At 36.8% G+C, this 24,094-nt stretch overlaps 1 protein-coding gene across 1 annotated transcript in view; it reads right to left on the minus strand.

Moving 5' to 3' along the window:
• Nucleotides 1–24,094, minus strand: part of LOC121378064 — a 293,865-nt gene that overhangs the window by 193,132 nt on the left and 76,639 nt on the right. Inside the window, exons 8-9 of the mRNA XM_041506164.1 lie at nt 9,115–9,332; nt 379–492 (exon numbers count right to left, since the gene is read on the minus strand). Coding sequence (XP_041362098.1) covers nt 379–492; nt 9,115–9,332 — 332 coding nt within the window. The remainder of the gene's footprint in view (nt 1–378; nt 493–9,114; nt 9,333–24,094) is intronic.

Genomic DNA, 24,094 nt, shown 5'->3' on the forward strand with positions numbered 1-24,094 from the left:
ACAGCTAGCCGTAACTAGGGTGTGTCCCTTTAACGTTCGCGAACTATTTGATTGATTCCCGACGTGGCCATTTGGCTTACTGTGATGTGAAATGCATAAACCTGTCTAGTGAACATTTGTCTGCTTGGTCACGGTGTTCCGATCACGAACACTTCACGTGATTCTGACATGCTCTAAAGTGTTATTAGTTAATGATAGTATGAGTAAACCTTCTCCAACTTAAATAGGAGTAGGCCTACATTTGTATACGCCATTCTTTATTAGCAGCAAGTGATATGTTGTATGTACTATCCCAGACAGCATAGTACATACCAGTTGTGATATGATAGACACACATATTCACCAAATTCAACTATAAACCACATTTGTTTGACGTACGTTTCCTAAAGGTTGCCGATTTTTCCTCAGTCTGTACTTTATTGTTGAGCTTGTACATCTGTAGCCTATTACAACGACACCAGTTATTTCAATCTCATTGTCTTTGAGAATTACCTGAAATAAATATATTAGTGCCTATAATCAAGCGACAAATTTGTTAAAAAAGATCCTTACTTTTTGTTCTAAAATTTATTATACATACCAATTTTATCTTACTACCGGTATACTAATACAACTCTAAACGTGCAATAAAAAAGTATTTTCTTGATCGTATGTGTGATACAAAATCTTGCATGCATAATACATGTCAACCCGAAAGATGTTATGACCCCAGCCAGGCTGGGCCTCCACTAATCCAAAATATTGGACTTGATTACTCGAGGGTCAAACTCAACCCTGGACCCCAGCACCTGACACTTACACTAGATGATAATCAGATGTTATGACCCCAGCCAGGCTGGGCCTCCACTAATCCAAAATATTGGACTTGATTACTCGAGGGTCAAACTCAACCCTGGACCCCAGCACCTGACACTTACACTAGATGATAATCAGATGTTATGACCCCAGCCAGGCTGGGCCTCCACTAATCCAAAATATTGGACTTGATTACTCGAGGGTCAAACTCAACCCTGGACCCCAGCACCTGACACTTACACTAGATGATAATCAGATGTTATGACCCCAGCCAGGCTGGGCCTCCACGAATCCAAAATATTGGACTTGATTACTCGAGGGTCAAACTCAACCCTGGACCCCAGCACCTGACACTTACACTAGATGATAACAAGACTAAGGAATAAAGTAAAATAGTATTATGCATTTTAATTCCTGTATTGAACATTAATGCCAAATTATGCCACACTGTATTGCATTCAAGATATTCAACTTTTGTTTTCCCTTCATGTCTCATATTTTTTAAACCCTACGATCACGTCCATGACATCATTGTTTATGACAGTTTATTTTCACTTTCAATCGACGATTAGTAATCCATCCATCATCTACTTCAAAGTCTGTATTATTGGTTATTTTTGGCGAATACATTCTTTACAAATTTTCATTAAATAATAATGTCCAACATGTTTTAAAAGAAATAATTAAACAAATAGTAAGAAATCGAAGCCATATTAGTGAGTCTAATTACTAAAATAAAATTTACGTAACTTATTAAGGCCTGGTGCAAATAAGACTCCATTTTCTTGTCTCCAGTATATTTCAGCTTCTGAAAATTACCATTAATGTGCTATTGATGGTTCTTTGTTGTCAATTAATTTGTATGTACCCATTTGATATATGTTGCAAATTTCAGACAAATCACACTAACGGAAGTAAAGATACCTAGCAACAAAGTTGACAAAACATGTGAAAAACGGCAACTTTTGGCGTGACAAACATATTTTATAAAAACTGCAATTATGTGCAAATTAAAATAACACACTTCCTTAAGTGAATATGATATATGCTTACATAGAGTAATTACCGCAAAATTTGTAATTGCAAAAATCAATGAAATCGGTCAATAAATTGTCAATTAAACACGTGTTTTTAATTATATTTATGAGATGGGTTACGACATGCTGGGGCCTTGTGCCCCAGTCTTTGTTTAACTGGAACTGCTAACAGCAGATGAAGTCTGCTGATTGGTGGAACTGATAACGATAGGGGATGAAGTGTCGTGGATTGGTCAAGTGTCGCTGATTGGTCAATTGTCCGGTAAGCGTCACTTTTGTCAGGAAGCTCTGAGACAAGGTAAGAAAGCTTTGTCGGGTTTTAATTAGGAATTATAATAGCTGGTTAATTAACTTTTGACTTGATAGAATAGATCATGGAAATTAAAGTGTCAGTTTTGGGTCATAGCTATGTGCGCAGACTTGGAACCTTCGCAAATAGAAGGAATTCAGGATGGCGGAATCCGAGACTGGACGATTCCGAATTTTTGGTAAAGTTCATGGGTAAAGGTAGCGGTCTAGTAAGAGATTTAATTCAAGGACAGTTTGCCGAGCACGTCGCAATGGTTAAACCAAATGTGGTCATGTTACAAATTGGTGGAAATGATGTGGATAATTTCGATGTGGCACCCACAAGAATAGCCACAAACATTATAGCTATTGCAGAAGGGCTCGTTTTAGGTTGTTCAGTACAACATGTTTGTATAATGCAGTTATTGCCGAGACAAAGAACCCGGCACTTGTCTCGTAAGACAGATCAATCAAAACCTCAAGGCATTAGTATTGGACAAAATGAACATTTCATATCACAAGCATAGGGGTTTGAAAAATAGTCCAGTTAACATCTACTGTCACGATGGGGTTCACCTAAATGAAACCCATGGGCTACCAAAGTATTTGAGAAGTGTGCGTGGAGCTGTGATTACATCATACCGCAAGGTCAGGGCTTTGAACTGTGATTAAGTAACACAATGCGAGATAGCGTTAGACAATGTCTTGAACTAACGTGACCAAGAGTGTTGAAAATAGAAGGGGATACACATAGTATTCTTAGCTATAATTAAAATATGAATTTACAGAATTACGTAAACAATATACATTTTACAATTTTAATAATTAAGAACAAAAAAAAAATAAAAAAATAAAAAATAAAAATAAAAAATAAAAAAATAAAAAAGAGGGGTTGGGCTCTGGGTGAGATATATAGTTGTCTTAGTTTTAATGTATACATAGATCATATGTGGGCTCTGTGTGAGCTACATAGTTGTGTTCTATTAGTTATATTATTTATAGATCACATGGTGGGCTCTGTGTGAGCTACATAGTTGTGTTCTATTAGTTATATTATTTATAGATCGCATGTGGGCTCTGTGTGAGCTACATAGTTGTGTTCTATTAGTTATATTATTTATGGATCACATGTGGGCTCTGTGTGAGCTACATAGTTGTGTTCTATTAGTTATATTATTTATGGATCACATGTGGGCTCTGTGTGAGCTACATAGTTGTGTTCTATTAGTATATTATTTATAGATCACATGAGGGCTCTGTGTGACCTACATAGTTGTGATATTACTAGACATTTAGACCACAGCCAGTGTTTTGTTTGGTATTTTTATGAGCTTCTAATGTTCACCTTAATGCACAACTATATATGAATTGTAATAGAAATGGTCTCAGTGCAGTAATTTGAATGAAGCAAATACACAGCGAATGTACTCTTCAGTAATTGTGGACAAGAGTGACAAAAGTTTACAAACTAGTACATAACTATAATCAGTAGACCTGCATTATGCAGACAAATACGTGACGGTTGGCATTGGCTTATTTTTATTTTTCCTTTCTTTGAGTGAAATGCCAAGAACACGTCGTGCAGCGGTGAGAAGGCATGCCCTGATAAGACCTAGGGGACGCCGACCCAGGGAGGCTGAAATCGAAAGTGAGGTTCCCGTTGTGATGGCAAGACCGGCAGCAGCAGCTACACAGAGTTTAGGCCAGACAGCATCACCAATTCCCGTACCTCCTGAAGTGTCAGCAATTGCGGCAGAGGTTGTAAGGGTAATGAAGGCAGATAAACGCACGACCAGCACCATCAGCAACAGTGACAGGGCCTTGTCATTCAGAGCTAGGTCCACTGACCAACGCAGCAGGAACACGAAGTAATCCTGACAACCTGGCTTCTTCAAGCAATGCTGGATGGGGTATAGTTGACTCGGCGACGGCAGTGGCGCACGAGGCAATATCCGAATTAACAGGTACAGCAGCACTGGGTCTAAATTGTAATGCTTTAACAAACGCAAATATTAGCGGCAGCATCACCCGCCCTCTTGACATAAATGTAGAAGTTAAAACAAAACAGAAAATTTGGGCTGACCAATATGTTGACTTTGGCAAGCTATTACAGAACAGGCCCAGTGATCAATTTGATATGACATTTCAAACTAATACATTTTCACTGGTGCCTAAAGCCAAGCCAGTGTACATCCGGTCGTTGGACCTGTGGAATACAGCATTCCAGATTTATGTCACCATTCTTGTAAAAGCTAGGCCAGATTTGGCAGCACCTCTGATGAAATATGCAAATATTATTCAGCGAATTGCAAAGAAGGCGGGTGATTACGCTGCCATTATGTATGACATACATTTTCGAAAATGGAGGCAGGCCACCCTGGAATTGCTGCCATTTGACCAACCAAATAACGAGTTGTTTCTGGAAGCCATGACAGGGGGTAACACCAGCTTCACTCATAGGAACACACATCCTAGCCCTCAGACAAGTAAGGGGCAGAACTCCTCCAGTCAAAGTAAAGTGTGTTATGTATTTCAAAAGAATGGTGTGTGTCACAGAAACAACTGTTGGTTCAAACATGCTTGCAAGTTCTGTGGGGGTCTACATTCCTTTCGGAAATGCTCAAAATCCGAAAAATCAGGCAACAGCTTGTCAGCTAATTCCTTCTCCACTAGTCACACAGCCCCGAATCCCAGATCCCGATCTAATCGGCAACATAACACCAGTTAAATTCAGAGTGTTGCTCCCCTTTCTGGTTGGATATAATATAAAGTCAATAGAGTTTTTAGAATCTGGATTTAGAAAAGGTTTTTCTTTATGTTACAAAGGCCCAAGAACATACAGATTTTAGTCCAAATTTAAAATCGGCCACAGACAATGCAGTAGTTCTAAAGCAAAAAATTTATAAAGAGGTAAAATTGGGTAGGATTGCCGGGCCTTTTAACACACTTCCTTTCCCTAACCTACAAATCTCACCACTAGGTTTAGTACCTAAGAAAGAGCAAGGAGAATATAGAATTATCCATCATTTATCTTATCCATTGGGGTCATCGATCAATGATGGCACTGCCGAGAAAGACAGAACTGTACAGTATGAAACCTTGGATACAGCTATATTTCACATCAATCAGTTAGGGCCTGGGACCATGCTAGCAAAAACAGACATAGAGTCTGCCTTTAGAATAGTTCCTATAAATCCCTTCGATTACGATCTCTTGGGCATGAATGTAGCGGGCTTATATTACTATGATAGATGTTTACCCATGGGCTATGCAGTTTCATGCCAATTATTCGAAAAAATAAGCTCTGCCTTACACTGGATAATGGTAAATTATTTTCAGACAGAAAGCATAGTTGTTTCTGCATGAATAAAAATTAAGATAAATCAGTTATTTGTGCCTAATATGAGCAATTTCATAACAAATGTAGTGATAATGTAAATAACTAGTGTAGTTTATTCTTTCTATGCTTGTCACACTCTCTTCTCGTATCCTTTGGTAGCATGTAACACCTGTCCTAACCATAACGGTGGTGGTTCTTCCTTATATATTGTTGTGTAGAATACTATATAGTTACACTATTCATCCAATTCTCTTGCACACATTTCCGTAACCTATTATTATTATTTTCTAAAACAGTGGGCTTAATTCTCAAAGACAGTTCCAGACTAAGGACCCAAAACTAATGGTATCCCAACCATAACGCTTCTGTCCCAACCATAACGGCAACAATATAGATGATTTTTTAGCAATAATATCACTTTACATGCCTCTAAAAGCTACCAAATTTAATAGCAGTGAATGTTTCAAACATGTTTTATGTCATAAGAAGATTATAATGTACCAATCCATTGTTATTAAATGTTTGTTGGAATACAAAACAAATTTTGGTTACTTAAATGTAATTAAAGCTGCAGTGTCTGGTTTCAATCGTATACAGTCAAGTTCTAAGTTCAAATATAAGCATAACTGCACTTTTAATTCACTCGTGAGTTGTCGTCATTAACGCATATCGTCAAATGCTTACTAGCCAGTTAGAACAATGCTCGCCATTTTGTAATACTGAGCGGATTCTAGCAGCCACTTCCTAGCAGCCAATTTCAGCAGCCACGCATGGCGACGTTCTAAACACCGGACTCAAACGCCTTTTATAATGTGTGTTGTGGTGTGGTCTATACAAAACTAGTTGGACATCCTATATTACCGTAGTACAGAAGGATTTTTAAAGTGATACTTCAGATATTATAAAAGTGCTTAATAAAACAGTTAAGTTGTATTTATACGGATATTAGTAACAATAAGACTGTGAAAATGAGTCTTGGTTGTTATTTTGTTTTTGTGTTGTTTTTATATAAAGACACTCTTTAAAACTCTAAAATTCTTCAGTTGTAGTGAATAATAAAAATTAGCATAACAGTGTGTTTAAAAGTGTGTGAAATACAGGTAACAATCGAAAGGCGTATGAGTCCGGTGTTTAGAACGTCGCCATGAGTGTCTGCTGAAATTGGCTGCTAGCGTAATTGGCTGCTAGGAATTGGCTGCTAGGAATTGACTGCTAGAATCCGCTCGGTTTTTGTAATGCAACAATAGCCGAACCGTACTATTTTTAGCCCAGTGGGCGCCCGCCAAAAGTGTCCCACTTTCAAAATACTGGGTTTATTTTTATCTTGGAAAAGCCAGTGTAGTGAAACCAATTCGGAGTGTGGCGTCTTATATGCACCAAACGTAATGGGATTTTCTGTTCTAAATGGTTAAATAATAAAAATATTCCAGACACTGCAGCTTTAAACAAGGTATCATTTACAACCGACAGATGCTAACAGAGTAAATGCTTTGTAAATTATATAAGTTATATAAGAAGTGCCTAAATATAAGGGAATTTACAAAGAAAACAAAATAAATAAATATATATAAACATAATGTGGTTGCCGTTATGGATGGGACAATTATGCATTGGAGTGGCAATGTATGGATAATCATAGATTAAATGGACACGTATGGTGTTTGATTGAGTAGTTAAGCTGTTTTATACTTCATGTGCATATGCAACTACAAGTATGTGGGTATCCAATACACATTTAGATTTATTGACAAAGTTCAGTTTATGTTCAATCATTCGTACATTTTTTCATTGAAAGCACCAAATATTTGATGTATGAAGGTTATGCATTCTAAAATGCATTCAGATGAGGTACCAAACATTATTTAGAGAATAATATGTGTGTATGCTACAAAACATGGATTGTGAACAATTCTTTTGAAGCTACAGTTTGTTGTTAATTATTGTGTCCCAACCATAACGGTCCAGGGTAATGCTAAGAATGTGGGCATTTCAGTGGCAATGTATCGCTAATCACAGATTAAATGGACACTAAGTACATAATTGAGTAACTTTGGGCTATTTATGTTGTCCGGGTATTTAGTTCTGTGAAAGTTTAATTGTCTTTTATTTGACATTTTGGGAGGTGTTCAAAATGTCACAGTTCTTTGAAATAACACTTCTATGATCACATTCATGTGAGTTTTTAGGAAGCTAAGATTGTTTTAAATTATTATCATATGAATGTATTATATGTTTTTATGATAACAGTAATAAAATGTCAACTATTGAATGTTAATTAGTTCAAACTGCTATTGTAAAGCATGTGTCCCAATCATAATGGTGAAATCCTATTCAGAGTGAAATATTCAAGAGCTTATATTCATGTACTTACAAGAGATATCTTCTTCAAATTTTCAGGAAGTTAAGTAAGCACATCCAGAATTATAGTTAAGACATTTTTACTAATCTAAATATGTGCCTTGTTATTTAATTTTTTTTTCCATAATTCCAGTTTCTGAAAATACATATAATTTTCTATGTATAATGTCAATATTTTTTTATCAGCAACCATTTACAGATGTATAGATGTTTATAAAATTGCATTAGGTCCATGCCAACATGTCAACACTAAAAAACCTTGAAGATAATAAATAAAACTTGTATTATTAACTAATCAGAATATTACAATGACATTATGAAAAGGTGTCCATTGTCATCAGAATATTACAATGACATTATGAAAAGGTGTCCATTGTCATCAGAATATTACAATGACATTATGAAAAGGTGTTCATTGTCATCAGAATATTACAATGACATTATGAAAAGGTGTCCATTGTCATCAGAATATTACAATGACATTATGAAAAGGTGTCCATTGTCATCAAAATAGATACAAATTTTCCTAGTTCTATACATCTTAGCCACAAAATTTATTTTTGTCATCAAAATATATACTATTCCCCTGTTGAAATTGCTGAAAATGGGACTATTTATTAGTTAAAGTTAATTTTTTGGTCAAATGTCACACTTTATTTGCACCATTAATATTAATTTTAAATATTTTTTAAACCCTACGATCACGATCCATGACATCATTGTTTATGACAGTTTATTTTCACTTTCAATCGATGAGTAATCCATCCATCATCTACTTCAAAGTCTGTATTATCAGTTATTTTTGGCAAATACATCCTTTACAAATTTTCATTAAATAATAATGTCCAACATGTTTTAAAAGAAATAATTATACAAATAGTAAGAAATCGAACCCATGTGTGCGTTACGTCATCAGTGATGTGCATGATTCATACCACTACGTGGTCTTGTGGTACAATATTCTTGTGCACTATAAATTTGTGCAATAAATAAAATGACAAAACATCTGGTATGTGGTTCTGTCTATATATGTCACACAATACAGAAACCAAAATTTATATATAGTAATAATAATTTAATGTACATATATATGTAATAATACCAGCTAGCGCTATCCATCCTACTCTGTTATCCCATTCGGAATTGGCATCAAATTTCACCGATACCGAAGTGCTAATGGCAAGACTGAGTTAATGGAGATGAAATATTCTACTCAGTTAGATTAATGGGTAATCAAGAATACATGAGCAGAAAAGACAAAAATAAACTTCTGAGTGGGAAAGAAACACAATTCACCTCTAAGAACTTATTCGTCATGGTAGGATATTTTGGTCTCCAGAACAATCCATAATGCTCCCCTGAATGAGTTGTTAAATAAGCCTTTAAACCACGAAGACTCCTTTTAACATCAAAGGCAGAAATTGATGCTAGTGATGTTTTCACCAGAGACGGTGATGAAACCAATTGGTCAGGCTCTATACCATAGAAGCTTGTTAACAAGTAGCCATCTTCACCTGTAAACAGAAAAATATTTAAAAAAAATAATAATAACAGTTTGTTTTGTTTAACAACACCACAAGAGCACACTGCTTTATTAATCATTGGCTATTGGATGTAATACATTTGATAATTTTGACATATAGTCTTAGAGAGGAAACCCGCTACATTTTTCCATTATACTATGTAGCAATGCATCTTTTATATGCATCATCATTCGTATAGCAGTCGAGGTGCACTGGCTGGAACGAGAAATAGCCCAATGGGCCCACTGATGGGGATCGATCCTAAACCGACCATGCCATCAAGAGAGCATTTTACCACCGGGCTATGTCCCTCCCCTAATAGTAATAAGTTTCCAACCAAGTTTCATGTACTTTTATCTAATGAGGGACAACACCTTTGTTTTCACTTCAAATCCTATACCACAATGTCGGATCAAAACATTAAGAAAGTATTTCATGTACTTTTATCTAATGAGGGACAACACCTTTGTTTTCACTTCAAATCCTATACCACAATGTCGGATCAAAACATTAAGAAAGTATTTCATGTACTTTTATCTAATGAGGGACAACACCTTTGTTTTCACTTCAAATCCTATACCACAATGTCGGATCAAAACATTAAGAAAGTATTTCATGTACTTTTATCTAATGAGGGACAACACCTTTGTTTTCACTTCAAATCCTATACCACAATGTCGGATCAAAACATGAACAAAGTATTTTATCAGTGTGTGTGTGCATGCAGACATGTAAAAACATATCTGATGGAAAATAATTGCAGTAAATTTATAGTTAACTTAATTTTCTTTCATTGTTGCACCTTACTTACACAACTTACATTTAACCTAAAGGCCATGTCCCTCTTTTCAGTTTGCACAGTATACAGTGGATTTTATTTTTTACAATAAGGAAAAAATAAATCTTGAAAAAATCCAATACAGTCTATGGCAAAAGAAAAAGCTGCGCAGGGAATGAAAAATTCTGTGGAAATCTCCACGGCATTGCCTATTGCTGCAGGCAACTGCAGGGGTTTGTTTAATGTCCATTAGATACCACTTATCTTACAACTTGTTTAAAAATATATCCAATTCACTTTTACTCGTTAAATAGATTTTCAAACAACTTGTACAGAGTCGGAGATTTAAAATTTTGGGCAGTATCCTAGTTGGATACAAACATTTCAAAATCTGCTATCCCACCCGAGAAATTAGTATCCCGCTTAAGTGAAATTCATATACAACATCGTAACAAACTTGGATGACACGGTTCTCGTTCCCAGTCTATTGCGACGCCGCAATCGAAATCGCGGAATTCGTAAAATTCGCAATCAAACGGAATCGGCAAAAACACTTGGTTTAGTACAATATATGCAAAATGAATGTACCACAGGCGTCGAAGATGCCAACAGTTGGGGTTGAGCAGGATGAGATCGGGTGGTGTGGGGTGTGGTGACAGTGATATGTTAATTCGCATTTTAACTGGGGATGCGTAGTTTTCAGAGTTCAGACGCTTCTTACAATATTAAGCGAAATCAACCAGGTGCAATGCAGTTTCAAATTTGTACTCTAATTTCGAAAACTCGAACTCCCTGAAACTCTAACTATTTCCTCGTCCCCTTCAGGATCAAGTTATCAAAGTTTGACTGTACTATCTAAAAATCAGTCTTAAAACATTTCTCGGAATACTAAGCTTAGCAGTATGTCTGCATGAATAAACTTCCGGTAATCGTGAAGTCTGCAAGTTTTAATTTCTGAACATCTACAGGTCAGGACATAACTGATTTGCGGTTCATGTAAATTTAATTTTTCATAAATGACACGCGAAAAGAACAGTGCTTTGCATGAAATATTGTGCTCTGTTAGTAAGAGAGAAGAGGGTTGGAGCCAGTACCAGGCTGCGAACCCTGTACCTACCAACCTGTAGTCCAATGGCATAGGCACTGCGTCATTGCAGGGGATGAATTTTACGCTTTTCCGCAAATAGTAAATTTCGAAACGGAATAGTAAAACAATTCTTCCAATATTCCGTCATGAAAGTGAAAATAAAGCACAGAATACCGAAAATCGCCTGCGACTATTCCGCTTACGCTTTTTCTACAGCTACATTTTTCTGCAGGACAAATCCTCGTGCTACTGAGACTGGTACAAAATAAACGTCTTTTTGATCGAGACTAATGTTTTAAATGAGTTTGTTTGTAATTCCAGCTAGTACGCAGTAATGCATAGACTGGTATATAAACAATTGTTCGTTACACAATGTTGTACAGGGCGACGTAGCACAGTCAGGAAAACTAGTGGTACATTAATAATTTAAGGGATAGTACATTTTTAGACGGAATAGTGTTTTTTGAAATTCACTATTCCTTTGGGATAGTGGTAAAAAAAAAAAAAAAATCAACCCCTGAACTGAGGCCGGTCCTTAAATTGCTGTAAATGCATAAGGGAAGTAACAGGTACTGATATTACCATGTCCCCAACAAAGTTTCTCTTGGGGTACATCATGGCATTGGTAAAACAATATATATATACATCATGGCATTGGTAAAACAATATATATATATACATCATGGCATTGGTAAAACAATATATATATATATATATATATATATATATATATATATATATATATATATATATATATATATATATATATATATATATACACACATATGCATACACACACATACACACACACACACACACACATACATACATACATACATACATACACACATATTCAAAATTTGATAACAATTAAACACCTGGTTTGGAAATACTTAAGGTCAAAATATGTGAATGAATGACTGTTTGTTTAACGACACCCCAGCACAAAAATACATATCGGCTATTGGGTGTCACAAATGGTAAGTATATAAATGGAAATAATATTAATATATATATATTCATCTAAAACCACAGTGTAAGGAGTTGTGGGGGAAAAGTATAATACAATACATAAAATCAAGGTAAGTACATTTTAAAACTTTGTATAGAAGTCAAAGTATTTTTTAAACTTTACAATTAATTCTGGGTGGAATTTAAAAGATTCCAAAACATTTCTGTTGCCAAATATATCATTTCACACTCCACCAAAATGTGACGCACAGTCAGTGTACACTGACAATGTTCACACTGAGGTGGAGGGTCCTTCTTTAAAATAAATGAATGCGTCAAATATGTATGGCCGATGCGGGCACGGCACAAGACTACTTCATCCTTCCTGCATCGCCTGTAGGATGACTGCCATTCCCCCAGGACTTCCTTGACAGAATGAAGCTTGTTCGCAACCGCACCGTCCCAATCGTCTTGCCAAGTTGAAAAGATATATTGGTTGATATGAAATTTAAAATCACTGTAGGGCACACCAAAATGGACACGGGGCAAGTTCAAAGCAGACTTGGCAGTAACATCTGCCTTTTTGTTACCCATAATGCTGACATGGCTGGGTACCCAACAAAATATAACATCTTTACTAGCAATTGATAAAGAGACACACTTTCGTATCACCGTTCCAACTAAGGGGTGCTCCAATTTCATGTACTGTAGAGTTTGGAGACACGAAAGTGAGTCTGTAAAAATAATATATTTGGATGCACATGAATCCCTAATCTGTTCCAGGGCTTTAATGATTGCCCAGGTTTCAGCAGTAAAGATTGATGCTGAATCAGGCAATCTCATGGAAATTATTGTGTCTGATGGAAAAACTGTAGCACAAGCCACAGAATTCCCATCCCATGATCCGTCTGTGTAAACAGGAATGTAATCACAGTACCTCTCTTGGATTTCCATAAAATGTTGTTTATAAATAACTGCATCTTTGCTTTTTTTTTTTTTATGCACAAGATTCAATAAAAATTTTGGTGGTTTGATACACCAAGGTGGCAAAATAAAATATGAAGTCGTTTCCAAAATGTCTGTTAAGTCAATGTTGGAAAATTATAAAAACTGCTTAATGCGAAGACCAAATGTTCGAATCACGTTCGGTTTCGCATACAACTTCATATATTTATTATCATACACCGCATTGTGTGTAGGATGTTTTGGCATTAATTTAATCTTTGTAGCATACTGCAGAGAAAGCTTTGCATGTCTAGCACCCAAACTAGGTTCATGTGCATTGACATACAATCTCTCCACAGGAGATGTTTTGAAAGCACCAAGACAAAGCCTAAGTCCCTGGTTGTGTATAGGATCTAGCATTTGCAAGTAAGACTTACGTGCTGACCCATACACAATGCACCCATAATCAAGTTTAGACTGAAGTAAAGATCTGTAAAGTCGAAGCATAACCTTTCAATCTGCCCCCATTCAGTCTTGCCAATAACCTTTAAGATATTGAGGGCCTTTAAGCCCTTCTTTTTCAGATACTGTAAATGAGGAACAAAAGATAGCCTCCTGTAAAAAATAACCCCCAGAAATTTGGTCTGCTCCACAACTGGAACCAGAGTTTTGTCCAGAAACAGCTGAGGATCTAAATGGTGACCTCTTTTCTGGCAGATATGCATACAGACGGTTTTTGACTTTGAGAATCGAAATCCATTGTCAGTGGCCCATTTTTGAAGTTTATTCAAACAAAGCTGCAACTGATGTTCAATGATACTCATACTGGATGACCTGTAGCAAATCTGAAAACCGTCGACATATAACGAGCTATCAACGCCAGGTTTTAAACACTGGGTGATGCTGTTAATTTTCATGGAAAATAAAGTTACTGACAGGATGCTACCTTGAGGCACACCCATCTCTTGGGACTGAGAATCGAATAACATAGATCCCACTCATACATTGAAAGACCTATTCTGTAAGAAATTTGAGATAAAGTCAGATGGTCAACCATGCTACGTTTAGGCTTGAACCCACATTGCACATACCAGACAAGTATCATTCTTTTCATGGTTTTACAAATGTAACTTGTCAAAGCAATAGGGCGATAACTGGTAGGATTTGTTGGATCCTTGCCAGGTTTAGGAATAGGAATGACAATGGCTTTTCTCCAGTCAGAAGGAAAGTCACCCGAAATCCAGATTTTGTTGAAGATATTTAATAGAACCATTAAGGATGATTCAGGTAAGTGTTTTAAGAGTTGATAATGTATTTCATCTGGTCCTACTGAAGTATCATGGGCTCTACGTAGAGCGTCCTGCAACTCCTCCAAAGAGAAGTGCTTGTTGTATACTTCAGCATTTTCAGATGAAAAGTTAATAGATTGCTTTTCAGCTTTATTTCTGACAGATGTAAAAGCATCTGTACTGAAAGAAGAAGAAGACTTATGAGAGAAATTGTCTGCCAATGCAGTGGCAATGTCATGATGAGACATCACATATGTGTCATTGACAGACAAATGGTGAACTGTATTATTGGATTCTTTTCCCTTGATTTTATGTATCCTATTCCAGACAGACTTCACAGATGTTTGAGAACTCAACTTGGAAACATAATTTCTCCAAGATGATTTCTTACTCTGTCTGATAGCTTTATGAGCCTTTGCCCGAGCAATGCGATAACTATTCAGGTTATCCCCGGTAGGTTTACATTTGAACCTCTCGAGGGTCCTGTTTCGCTCTGATTGCATCTTTGCATGTCTCATTGAACCATGGTTTAGGAATAGTTTCCTCTGCAATATCTTTCAAGATGGAGGTGAACAAGGACATGGGATCATCGGCACCAGTCATGGCAGTTTGTTGCAGTCGAGTGCTGCATAGATGCCGAAACTGATCCCAGTTTGCCCCTGTACCCTTTCAAGTGATGGAGGCCCATCATTCTCCAAAATTGGAAGGTTCTGGACAAACTTTCCAGGAGAAATGAAGACAAAGTGATGGACTACAAAGGGTTAAATCAATGGATGTGAAAGAACCACTTGCAGGATGAAAGTATGTATGACTTTTATCATTAAGTAATATTAAAGGGACATTCCTGACTTTGTTGCAATTATAACAAGTTTCCGGCTAATAAAACCTTTTTTAATTGTTAGAATGACAATTTACTTACATTTTCTTGTCCAGAATATCCACATCTGTATATCCAATGTGTTTTTGGTCCCCCAAACGTTCGTAGTAGCTCAATATGCATTTTTGCCAAATATTTTTTCGTACATATCAAATTTTTTTTTTTCTTCAACCGTCAAATAAAGTCTGGTTTTTAGACGGCGGATTCCCTTCGACTTGTCATGCATTTGAAATGCATCACGTGACCTTTTTCTGACGTAGAACACATGTTAAAAAAGAGAAAAACATGGCGACTCCACAGAAAAAGTTGAAAGAAAGTTTCCAAAAAGCTTACCGAATGTGAAAAAAAATGACGGGCCTGGATTAGGAGTAAATTGAATAGAGTTAAGCAAGTTTGTATCGGTTCCGAAATAATTCATTGGAACGAAGTCAAAGAACAGAACGAACTGAAGAAAGACATCGATGTTGCTCGACTGTTGTTGGATTTTTTTTACAAGTAAGTAAAAGTAGCTCGTTTTTATTTTTGTTTCAATATGCAGGGGTTCTAGAATATTTTTAAAATTCACTTGCCATAGGGCCAGTGAATTTGAAAATTTACTGGCCATGGTGAAAAATTCACTTGCCCAATTTTAACTGTTGATAAAACAAAACAAAACAGTAATTTAAAATAATTAACTTTTTAATGTCCATTTTTCATACTGAGATCATGTTTAATCAATTTGTCAATTTACTCAACAGATAGGCTCATTGGGCATGCTTTATGGTTTGTTTAGAAAAATATGCAAATAATTTTCTTCAGTTTAGAATAAAGTTACCGTTAAAATAATTATTTCCACTAAAACCACCTAAGTTATAAAAAATAATCCCTGTTACCGAGACATTACAACAATTAACAACATTATTCATTTACTTATGAATGGGAACTTACCCCCCACCCACCCCCTCAAAAAAACAAAAAGAGAAAAGAAACAATTAAGAACCTTTATTAGCATAAAGTGTACATGTATTGCAGTTTACGGCCCCCCCCCCCCCCCCCCCCTTCAACACACACACACACACAGCATATTAGTAAATTTGCAATTTGGGTACTTTGTTAAATTTATCTATTTCATGATACTGTGTTCTTAAACTTTAAAAAAAAACTTTTTTTGCAATTTATGTCATATTTTATAAAGTAAATTAATAATTTACACATTTAAAGTATTTGTAAATAGTAACGTGCAACCTTTAAAACTAATAAAAGACTGGTTACCATTTTGCATATTATTAGTATTAGAGTAACAAATCTTTGGATTTCAGTGTAAAAAACTAAATGGCGGCAAAACGATGAACTTTTGTTTTTCCAATGTTTACACTTTATAACTTTAATAAAGTTATATCAGTAGGTATATTGATGTCATGGATGGGTCAGAGATTACTGGTGGCCAACTATTTGTTACTGAAATATTGTATGTGATAGCAAATTGAAAGAAGTGACTTGTAGATGTTTATTTTGTTTTTGTATGATCGTAGGACAGCATTGAATTTTTTTTTTTTTTTTTTTTTTTTTAAATACCACTTGCCATCGGGATTGCACAAAGTAACTTTTACTGGCCCGAATCCAAAAAATACTGGCCTCGGGCATCAGGCCACCGTATTCTAGAAGGCCTGCATTATGTTACGTTTTATTGGTATTTTCCAGTGCATATCATATAGCTCTGTACATATTTACGTTGTATTATGTACATAAGGGTGTATAGTACCAAATCAAATCCCATAGACGACAATAGTAACATATGTGGCTAAAACTCCTACCTGCAACGTATCAACCGACATAAATGTCACGGATTTAAATACTACCACCCCTCACACTTAAAGTGAATCAGAAAAAATTGGGGGTCAAGCTGCTCGTTTCTGAGATAACGGGTAGTGTCTATGACTACCCTAGTTCCGCACAAAATTTGAGTACTTTTTTTCACAGGTACCCCATACATGTTTCAAGCACAAGGCTACTTGACACATTGGTACTAAATGAAATAAAATTGCATCTTTTTTTTACCCAGATAAAACTATTATTTTTTACAACCAACACACTCACATTTATAACCAATCACAGGACTTGTGGTGTTCACTTCTCTATCAAAAGTTGGGTGCACCTCGAAGTTTGACCCAGCCGGAAGTTATTTGGTTTAGTACTACCATAAGCAGGAGTCCGAGTTTGTAACCCAATTTTTCAACAACAAAAAAAATCGAAAAAATTGGCAATTATGCAAGTTTGAATTGGCAAGTTGTGCAAAATTATCCCCTCATCCCCGTTATTTTCTGTACAAAAACTACCAAAAACCCCCAAACCCCCACCCCTATATTGATGGTTATGAAAGAGGAGGGAACAATATGCCAGCAAAACATGTAAATAGTTCAAATAAATATTTCAATTTTTCAATTTTTCACCAGTTGACTTGCTATGGTACATGTACTAGTAAACTGGGTACCAGATTTCGCCCCCAAACCAGTTCACCCCCAACTATCTGTCAGTTCGCCCCAACAATTTGTCAGTTTGCCCCATCTCAAATATTATGTTAGATAATAAAGATGATTTTGGCTCAGGGTTTATGTGTTTGTTTACACTGAGGCTTGAGAAAAGGGAACACATCTAGTGTGTGTGTGTCTGTATATATATATATACTCTTCAAAAAAAGAAACGCAAAAGGGTACAAATGGGTTATAACTCCGATTTTATGTTTCCTACCGGTTCATGCTTTGTGAATATAAGGTCATTGCATGTCCCAAACACATTCCCACGGTTACATTCGATAAAACGCAGCTACTGTACAATAAAGTTCCAAAATGTGAATATTCGCAAAAACGCAGCCACGTGCAAACCATGTCACCACTGCACGTGCGTTGTCTGCATGTGCAACATGAACACCGACAGTATAAAAGTGCAGGGTGTTCGCTTGCCTGGCCTCTGTATCTGGCCGACAGTTGACAATCCAGGACATGCCACGTCTCAGTGAACCGCAGAGAAACAATGCCATCGGCCGACTAGACGCAGGCGAATCCAGAACGGCCGTTGCCAGGGCATTCCATGTGTCCCCAAGCACCATCTCCAGACTGTGGGACCGTTACCAGCAACATGGATCAACACGTGACCTCCCTAGATCCGGTCGACCACGGGTCACTACCCCCGGGCAGGACCGCTACATCCGGGTACGCCACCTTCGGGAACGATTGACTACTGCCACCTCCACAGCGGCAGCAATACCAGGTTTGCGCAGGATATCCGACCAGACCGTACGGAACCGCCTACGTGAGGTAGGAATTCGTGCCAGACGTCCAGTTCGAGGTGTCATCTTAACACCACAACACCGTCGACTCCGACTGCAGTGGTGCCAGATTCATCAACAATGGCCTCAACTGCGATGGAGACAGGTGTGGTTCAGTGACGAGTCCCGATTTCTGCTCCGACGTCATGATGGAAGATGTCGCGTGTATAGGCGTCGTGGTGAACGTTATGCGGCAAACTGCGTGCAGGAAGTGGACAGATTCGGCGGGGGTAGTGTCATGGTGTGGGCAGCCATCTCACACACTGGCAGAACTGACCTGGTCCACGTGCAGGGCAACCTGAATGCACAGGGCTACATTGACCAGATCCTCCGGCCACACATCGTTCCAGTTATGGCCAACGCCAACGCAGTGTTCCAACATGACAACGCCAGGCTTCACACAGCACGTCTCACAACGGCTTTCCTACAGAACAACAACATTAATGTCCTTCCTTGGCCATCGATATCACCGGATTTGAACTCAATTGAGTATCTATGGGACGAGTTGGACCGACGCCTCCGACAGCGACAACCACAGCCCCAGACCCTGCCCGAGCTGGCAGCAGCCTTGCAGGCCGAGTGGGCCACCATCCCCCGGGACGTCATCCGTACTCTGGTTGCTTCAATGGGCAGGCGGTGCCAGGCAGTTGTCAACACACGCGGAGGCCACACCCGGTATTGACTCCAGATGACCTTGACCTTGGTGGTGTGTCCTATCACTTACTCACAATGGACTAGAGTGAATTGTGAACAATCCTGCAACATTTGGTAATTATCGGACTCACCATTCAATAATTAAATCAATTCTCCAAATGTTACGACAATGTGGTTTTGCGTTTCTTCTTTTGAAGAGTATATATGTATGTGTATATACATATATGGTATTGTGTCAGTATCATATATACAAGGGAAAGTGTTTTTAAATGCGAGCCTCTACACGACAAATACATATATAATTTGTTTTAAAAACATTTAAAAGGTTAGTCATGGAAATAAAAATGCTTTGAAAATAATACTATTTAATATCGGCTAATATCAAAGAGTACCTTGAACTACAGATATGATGTGACATCTTATTTATATAGGTGGTATTCACTATTCCCTTTCTTTACTAGTGGAAAATGAGGTCCATTCCGGTGATTAGTAATTACTAATTAAGTATCACAAACATGATCACTATCTGCAATGATTACTGTGAAGTATTAATATATGCAGTATTTAAACAATGTTGTATTGGCTTCTGTTTGGATGTTTCAGACATGTACCAGTGCAGCAAGTAATTTCTTCGACACCGTTTAAGAATTTATCGGTTCCCTTAGAACAGTTTTCAGATGTGTCGGAAGTGGGTTACAGTACTTAGGCCTAAACAAAATATGAATGTTTCCGGTTTTGCGACCTACCCTAATGTTATGTAGGGACCCTGAAATTGTTTGAAAAAAATAATAATTAAAGATCATGATTCCTGATTTTTTGCAATCAGCAAATTAGATTCGGAACACCATGGCCAATTATGGTTTGATTTGATTTTTAAGAACAAAAAGAAAAAAAAGTTCCTACCTACATGATGTACCTAGCCGATTTTGTTTTTAAAATGATAACACCTGAAAGTCACATATATTTTTTTAGGCCTTAATATTGTTTTTTGAGGGTCTGGGTATAAGTCACATGACAATAATTATGTCACTGTTTGGTATGGAGTTATTGGTTTAATATTTGGTAACTTTTTAAATTTACATTTCATTTGTAAGTGCCATCTGCCACAATTCTACTTTGTGTTTTTAAAAAGAAATAATTGCATATTTGTAACACATACTTTTACATTTATTTCAATATTGACAACATATTCGATGTGATAAATCTTAGAACAAGGCATACAATAAAGTACTGGTACATAATTCAATCCTGCAATAATATAATTTAATTGTTTGTGAGATTACTCATTTACCGGTACATGTATTTTAGAATAAAATGAACATTACATACAAATATATTCGGTTGATCCAGTATGATGCTGATTAATGTGTAACATATTACTGTAAATTTATATTTTGAAAACAATTTATGTCTCTTCTCATACACACACTGCTACATGTATATATACATGTACATGTATGTATTACAGCTTCTTTGCTTTGTTTGTTTTGTTTAATGACACCACTGGAGCACATTGATTAATTAATCATTGGCTATTGGATGTCAAACATTTGGTAATCACCCAATCAGTTGAATGGATCTGCTGAGGTGGTCATTGTTTTGTGTATGTAATTAGCTATATATATTTTTTTTAATAATTTACTGACATGAAGTCGTCATGTCTGGTGTAGAACTGCATTCTGAACCGGATCCCATTAGCACACAAAGGTAATATACATTTGTAAAAATGTGATTGTTCACAGGGAAGAGAGAGAACAAACATGGTATCCTGTCTTTTTATTTCAATATAGGTGGGTATTGCCATGGTAATAACAGGGCTCAGTGTAATAGGTGATATACAAATTTGTCTGATAGCCACGCCAAAAAAATTCCTCATCAGTTTTTTTTAGAGACATGTACATACGATTATCCAATCTACTGTTTAGTTTGAGATTGTCATATTAATAGACCGGGAGCCAAGTGAGATTTAATTGTTGTGAGAGTTCCAAAAGGTTTGAGGTGGTTGAGGTGTAGAGGGACCCCAACACCACACAATTCATCAGGAACATACAAATCCTGATCTAAATTAAGAGCCGTAACCCAAGAGAAGGGTTATGTCCACCATAACTCTTTGGGGAAAGTGACATACATATTTAATTATGTTGCAAACATCGCAGGATTCATATTACACTGGTTTGTACATATGCCCGATGCACATATTGCAGGCATGAACCTCGTAGGTCATATGAGTCAATGTACCAGGAATAATTTTTGAATGGTATGGTTTTGACGAAGATGAGATTATTTCGTGGCTATATTCCACGATAATCATCATCCAGGGAGTACCACCCCTGAGAGGAATGTGCCTATCATTTCTCTTGTATTCCTGTTTTTGTAACGCTGCCTATTCATCACTCAATGTGTGTAGTGAAAACGGAAGTTTGCATTCTGAATCCCAACCAAATATTCATAATTATCCTGGACCACCCTTTGTATGCCAATGACAAATGTATTGAATGTATATGTCTATTAAGTTATAGTGAATATCACTTAATTGTGTTTCTCAGATACCTTCATATGAAGATGACAGCATTCAAAGTGGTAGCAGATCTATATTCTTGATGGTAGTCAATTAGTGGATGTCCTAGGATATATAGGCTGGAGTTGCCTCTTCAGGATCGACAGACTCCTTTCCCAAAGGTCACTAATGTGACACATCCCCACCCTCCTACAGTAGAGGACATGTATGATTTATACTTCATCAGTCAAAGACTGCTGCAATCATAGAGCTGAATCATCAACCCTGTTCCAATTTTGTTTCTCAGTTCTGCAGTTGGAAATAAAACATAATGCTCTTTCTTTAAGCATTTGAAAAGCAAACTTCATTTTGCATACACATATTTTATCATTATTGGTTTCTTGAAACAACACAAACTAGGTGACTTTCAGTGCATTTGCAAGATTTGGCGACACTTAATGAATAAAATGCTGATGTATATGCTGAATTTTGGCAGGGTGCTTCACAATTAAAAAAAAGAACATGATAATCATTCTTTGCTGTTGCTATTGACCAGGAACATGAGGAGAATAATGCTTCTATGAAAGGTAGTAGCAGAGCTGGAGTCATCTATGAAGATTGGTCAAAAGTTGAACTATCTCAGACACCATGAATAGACCAAATACACACAGAAGACATTTCTGAGAAATATCACATTGGGACATATGGAAAATGTATTTAAAGAAAGCAGCAAATAGATGAGGTATTGAAGTCAAAGCTTTCAATGATATGATGAACAGACTTATTAAGATGGGCAATGACAAGTATGGTATATTTATGAAGGAATGGCTTGTTTCTTAGATCGTTTCGAGATTAATAATCTTTTTCTTCAAATGACTTCTAGTTTATAATAAATGCAAAGAACAGCAGCATCTGTCTTGAAGGAAGACTGTTCCAGGCTTTATTACATTTCTTGTCAAATACAGACACATTTTGCGTTAAGTAGGTGATGTCAGTGAAGGACATTCTAAAATCCAAATACACACAATGGTAGTTTTCTTGGTTCTGCGTTGGAGTAACATAGAGCTAGAAAGTTTGTTTTGTTCAATGACTGGCTAGTGGATGTCAAACATTTGGTCATATAGTCTAAGAGGAAACCACTATAAGTTTTTGTTTTGGGTACCAGGCGCGGGGCACTGGCTGAGGCAGGAAAAACCAATCAGAGCTTGGGTTCACCTAAGGGATTCAATCCTTCGACTCGAGCATCTCAGGTGAACGCTGTACTTACTGAGTTAGATCCTGCCCCCCAAGGAGAGGTAGAAGTCAGTGTGGACAATTCTACTGTAGGCCATTAATGCATGTTAAAAACTACATTTATGTCGTTGCAAGAAATGGTGTTGAAATGTTTCACGGCTTTTCTATTATGTAGAGACATGTCAGTATGTTACACAAGCAGATCCTGGTGGTACTGGGGGTGTATAATCACTTTTATGACATACTAGTATTTGCTGTATTGTGACAGGCTGCATGGTTGAAAACTATTTGTTATTAACTCTTTTCAAAAATGTAATGATCAAATATATTAAAGGTGTACATGGAGCAGGGGTGATAAAAAAAAAATCCCTGATTTTGAAAAAACCCACTTTATGGACGGTCTCCACTTAGCAGTCTGAAAAACCCATTTTACAGTGACAAGATGGCGTACATCTCTCAGCAAAAAAAAGGCTATTAACATGTTTTATGACTCTGTATACCATATTCATACATAATATTGACTTATCTGTACAATACTCACCAAAAGCTATCCATTGATATACTACATGTCCATGTTCTAAAGAAAAAAAAAACGCCTTTCACATTGATGCTATAAGTCATTATCTTGTCTGAATCGGGTGAGCATTTCACATTTGGTTCCAAGGATGGAACTTTCACAACCATTAAATCCCTAATTAGCACTAATTAGAGTCTTTCTTAAGTAGCCTTTCCCACTAAATATTTTTTCATGAGTAGTGGATTTGGGCTCAGTGAGATGTCCTCTACCAAATAGCAAAGGAATTTCGAATGGAACTTTCACAACAATTAAATCCATAATTAGCACTAATTAGCATTTGACCTCTTCTTAAGTGCACTTTCCCGCATTATTTTTTTTCTTAAATGGGTAATTCTGATTCGGGTGAGCATACTCTACATTTTACATTTGGTTCCAAGGATGGAACTTTCACAACAATTAAATCCCTAATTAGCACTAATTAGAGTCTTTCTTAAGTAGCCTTTCCTGCAAAATATTTTTTCTTAAGTTGTGGATTTAGGCTCAGTGACATGTCCTCTAATAAGTAGCAAAGGAATTTTGGATGGAACTTTCACAACAATTAAATCCCATTTTGGGGGTAAT

Source organism: Gigantopelta aegis, chromosome 7 (genome assembly GCF_016097555.1).
Source record: "Gigantopelta aegis isolate Gae_Host chromosome 7, Gae_host_genome, whole genome shotgun sequence".
Taxonomy (NCBI): domain Eukaryota; kingdom Metazoa; phylum Mollusca; class Gastropoda; order Neomphalida; family Peltospiridae; genus Gigantopelta; species Gigantopelta aegis.